We start from the raw sequence: 4,516 nt of genomic DNA on the forward strand, positions 1-4,516 counted from the left end.
AAAATAGAGAAATTAAGGCATTCATAAAGTGGTTAGGCAGTTGAACAAGCCTTTGTAAAATGATTAGTTAGGTGATCAAGGCAGGTAATTTAATTAATTACATGCTTCATTATTTTCAGTATTTTTTTCCTCTACTAAATATGATATAAGCAATTATTGTTGTAGTTGTTTTGACTCTTATAACTTTCCTATCCACTTTATCTTAATTTGTAGCACTTGACATTCAATTTTTGTTTTATTATACTAAAATTACTAAATATTGTTTATTTGGACAATACAAATAGCCCTAAGCAAATTATATAAATTGGGAGTAAATTTTATACATTCAAATATTGTAAGATTCTATTAATATGGTATTTGTAAAGAAAATAAGAGAAAAAAATAAACGAACAATTTGAAGCGTACATAGGCGGAGCTAGGATTTTAATATGTGCACATATTAATGAATTTTTCAACACAAATACATTGTTTGTGCATTAGAAGTTATATTGAGTTCGATTGAACCTGAATCCGTATCTGAACTTCTAACTCCGCCTCTGAAAGCACACACACAATCCTTCTAGAGTTTATCACATTGTGTTGGTACAAATGATAAAGTTTCTTTATCAAGATCATGAATGACCATCATATTTTGTTGTTGAACATTTCCAAATATTGACATTCCACTTGAACTTCCCATAGCTAAACAAGCAATTCCCATTCTTGAATCAGCAATCATATAATTTTCTGCAGGCAAATCCATGTCTGCACCTTCAAAATGAAAAATCAATTTTGGAACTTCTATGTTATTTGTGTTTGATGGCAATTTGAAACAAAGATCTAGTCCTGTTGAGCTTGAATCATCCACCGGAAGGTTTACCTGCACGTTAATTTCACGTATGATCAATGAACTTTATACATTGTAATAACAGTGTTTAGTATGGTCAACTGGTTGTATGAATACTCACTAACCATATATATAAAGACTAGTAAAGTCACAAAACAACTACAACAAATTAAGTTATTGAGTTTTATATATCCACTATTATAGTATAGTCGTTGAATCCTATGCATCAAAATAATATAATATAAAGTCCTAAATTTATGTTATGTCGCATTGAAATCACTAAACTTTACTCACTATAACAATTAAAACCTATTCTAATAAGGCGACCTTACTGTTATAGTGAGTAAAGTTTTCTCTCTTTATTGTATATTTATAATGTGACAAAAATTAGTTTAGTGATCATACGTGAAATTAAGAAGATTACCTGTGAAGAAAACTCTTTCTTGAGAAGACTAAATGCACTTTCTTCTAAGTATGTTATGGTTGTCCCAGAGTCAATTATCATTCCTCCAGAGCCATCTTTGTTGAGTGAAAATGTAGATTTCTTGATGGCCAATTGAGTATCCCCAACAGATATTCCTTTTAATGAAAGATAATAAAAAGATGGTTGTGTTGGGTTTTTCACTAATGAGGTTGTAATAATATTGTTATAATCATCATGTGCCATCGATCCCATGAGAAGCGTGCTACTCTGGCTATAAGCATCCTCATTAATCGAGGTCAAACAGTACGAGAATCTGGACATATGTAGTTGAGAAACTAGTGATAGTGGACCTCGTCCAAGACCTACTAGGCCCGCACCTTGACTAAATCCACTACCTTCATTGTCATTTCCACATCCAAATGCAACATTTGGTATTGAAACTTTACCAAAAGTAAATGTTTCACTAGCCAAAAAACCTTCACTTGATGAATAATCACCATATGTATACATATACTCACAATTATTATCACCACAAGATGACGTTGGCAATGCTTCACAAAGTTTATTAGAACATGAAATTTTTTCAAAAGTTGATGATTTTGATGGATCAAAAATTGGTGTAGATTGATCAAAACACTCTTTACAAGGCTTACATTGAGTCCAAATTAAATCACTACCAGTATCCATTATTGCATTATAAGACTCACTTGGACTACCAATTGATATTTGCATTAGAAACTCACCATTTCCTGCATGAATTGTTGATTTTACATCATTTGTTACATCTTTTGATGATAAAGTTGCAAAATTAGCCACTAGACTTAACCTTTGTAACCTTGATTTCCCTCGTGCCATCGCGCGTTGTAAACGTTCAAATTTTGTGAAATTCCCACCTGAATCAACATGTTTTAAGCTCACTTTGAACCCCTTATGGTTATTGAGAACATGTCTAGATGTTGAACTCACTTGCAAAGCAAATAAGATTGATGATAGAAAAAGAAATAGGATGTAATAGGCAAACTTTGATGAAGCCATATATTTTTTTGGTAATATAAAGATTAAAGAATATGTAACATATATATATGTATCAAACACTCAAAAGGGAGTATATAGTAAAAATAAAATAAAAAATAGGTGCACATCAAAATGGAGAAAAAAAGTTGGGTATTGAAGTGATGAGCAATTTCAACATCAAAAGGAAGGTGAAATATCAACTTAATTAAAAAATTACACCACTAAAATAGTTGTTGGAGATGACAAGAAATAAATGGGAAGTGAGTCATATATATATATATATATATATATATATATATATATATATTTTTAATCCATTTCTATTTGAATTTTATGTAGACAAGGACTTTTATACATATAACAAGCAATGTAGTTATCATTATTCTACACTATCATAATAGGTAGTATACTGTGTAGTAATAATTCTTGAAACTTTTTTAACCTTCCTTTGAAGGAAATTCATATATATTCCAGATTTGAATTTTATAGGTTCGAATCAGCTCATTTGATTTACTGAATTCAAAATCAATTATTTATATTTATTTAAGGTATATATATATATATAATTCAGATGAGTCTATAATTAACACTCTATATCCGCCCTTAGTTGACTGAAGGCCTAGGGTAACATTAGCAAGATAGAGAAATATAAATAGGGTAAGACTATGACCTAAGTAGATTAATTAGGATATATTATGGAAGAATAATTTGTTTTCTCATTTAATAAAAAGTATGTACTTTTTTATTTGGTGACAATAAAATAAAATGTCCTTCTAATGGGTGGATAGGAAAAATAATGTTAGCTAATGTTTCATTCTAAAATATTGTGTTGCCAATTTAGGTGGCACATCTTAAGTAGGTAATTGAAATTAACATCAGACTATTTAACTTACTACCTAGAAAACAAAAGGTTCACTATATTCCATTTTCTATGATAAAAATATTATATTCAGTCTATTAAAAAATAATAGCACATTTTCTTATATTAAAAAATAATTTAGCTTTCAATTTCTCATATTTTCCCCCATGATGACAAGTTTTTATTTCAGAGAATTGTCATCATATGTAAGATTACAAATTTTAAAGTTTTAAACTATGTATCTAATTAAATACCGCCACATAAATTTTAACTAATGAGTATTATTGCTTTCTTTCTTTTTTGCCTTTTTGTCAATTGATGAGATGATCTTAGAAGAGATTAAGTTGGTGGACTAACTCTTTTACTAATGATAATAAAACTTGAAAAAAAAAAAGATGCAGTTGAGGGGTGGGGGGTGTTGTTTACTTGTTTTGTTCTTCAAGCATTGTTGAACTAAAGATTAAAAAGTTATGCCAACATATTGAGTAGGTATGATTATTGAGCATATGTACAAAGACCATTGCTTTTTAGTTTTTTCAATGATACATTTTTACAACTATTGTACACTCAAAGGATAATATATTGTTCTTTTTCATTATCTGAGTTGTTTCAAGTTTTTTTTTTTGTTTTGTTTTCTTACCCCTTCGTAGAAATTCCCACCTTTTTGCTCTATTCATAACTCGAACTCACAACTTAAGTTATTTATTCTGAATGTTTGTTGTTTTTCTTTGTCAAATCAAAATACTTGAAGTAATTACTAGCATTCTTTACTTACAAATGGACTTAACAAATTTTGGTTGAGTTGAAGCCATCAATGTGATTGAAATGGCCAAACAAATATCTGAAAAAGAATCTAAATTTTGGTAATCCACCCCCCCCCCCCCCCCCGCTCTAAAAAGCATATACCATGATTGGATAATTGTATACTATTCCTACCAATTTCTAGAAAAAGCTAAAAATCAAGTCTTAGCTCTTGCATTTACAATTTTATTGTATTATTTGGCAACTTACACTTTACATTTGAAACCTTCATTTCATGCTATTATAGTGGTTTCCAATAGACTTTAAAGTCCTTCCGGCCCCTTGTGACTGTGAATTGAATGAATAAACAGATGAAATTTCAAGAACCAACAATAGAAGAACGAACATTGTATGGTTCACAGAGACATCGCTCTGATAGTGACATTAAAAAAAAGGGCTCAATACACAACACCAAAAAAGAAAAATAAAACGTGATACAGGAGAAGAGCTACTCAGCCTGAGAACTTCAAGAAGAGGCAAGCAAGAACAGAATCTTGCATAATGCCATAAGATCAAAGTTCACATTTTTCTTTATCACCTATTGAATATCCCCCTAGCAGTTCTAACAAATACATGTACTAAATTTAAAAGT

General features: G+C 30.0%; 1 protein-coding gene across 1 annotated transcript; it reads right to left on the reverse strand.

Annotated features, from left to right (window-relative positions):
• Positions 1 to 297: 297 nt before the first annotated feature.
• On the reverse strand, positions 298 to 2,370 carry LOC125819507 (aspartic proteinase nepenthesin-1). Its single transcript, XM_049498943.1, has 2 exons — positions 1,251 to 2,370; positions 298 to 859 (listed from the first exon to the last, which is right to left on the reverse strand). Exons 1-2 carry the CDS (start codon positions 2,283 to 2,285, stop codon positions 560 to 562), a joined length of 1,335 nt encoding a protein of 444 aa, XP_049354900.1. The 5' UTR covers positions 2,286 to 2,370; the 3' UTR covers positions 298 to 559.
• Between the last annotated feature and the right edge of the window lie 2,146 nt (positions 2,371 to 4,516).

Source organism: Solanum verrucosum, unplaced genomic scaffold (assembly GCF_900185275.1).
Source record: "Solanum verrucosum unplaced genomic scaffold, falcon-dt-bn FXZP01000255.1, whole genome shotgun sequence".
In the NCBI taxonomy this organism is placed as follows: domain Eukaryota; kingdom Viridiplantae; phylum Streptophyta; class Magnoliopsida; order Solanales; family Solanaceae; genus Solanum; species Solanum verrucosum.

Coding starts and splice junctions, on each gene's coding strand:
- LOC125819507 (XM_049498943.1), bottom strand. CDS start 2,285: ATGGCTTCATCAAAGTTTGCCTATTACATCCTATTTCTTTTTCTATCA. Junction 860..1,250: donor AGAAAGAGTTTTCTTCACAG/GTAATCTTCTTA, acceptor ATTAACGTGCAG/GTAAACCTTCCGGTGGATGA.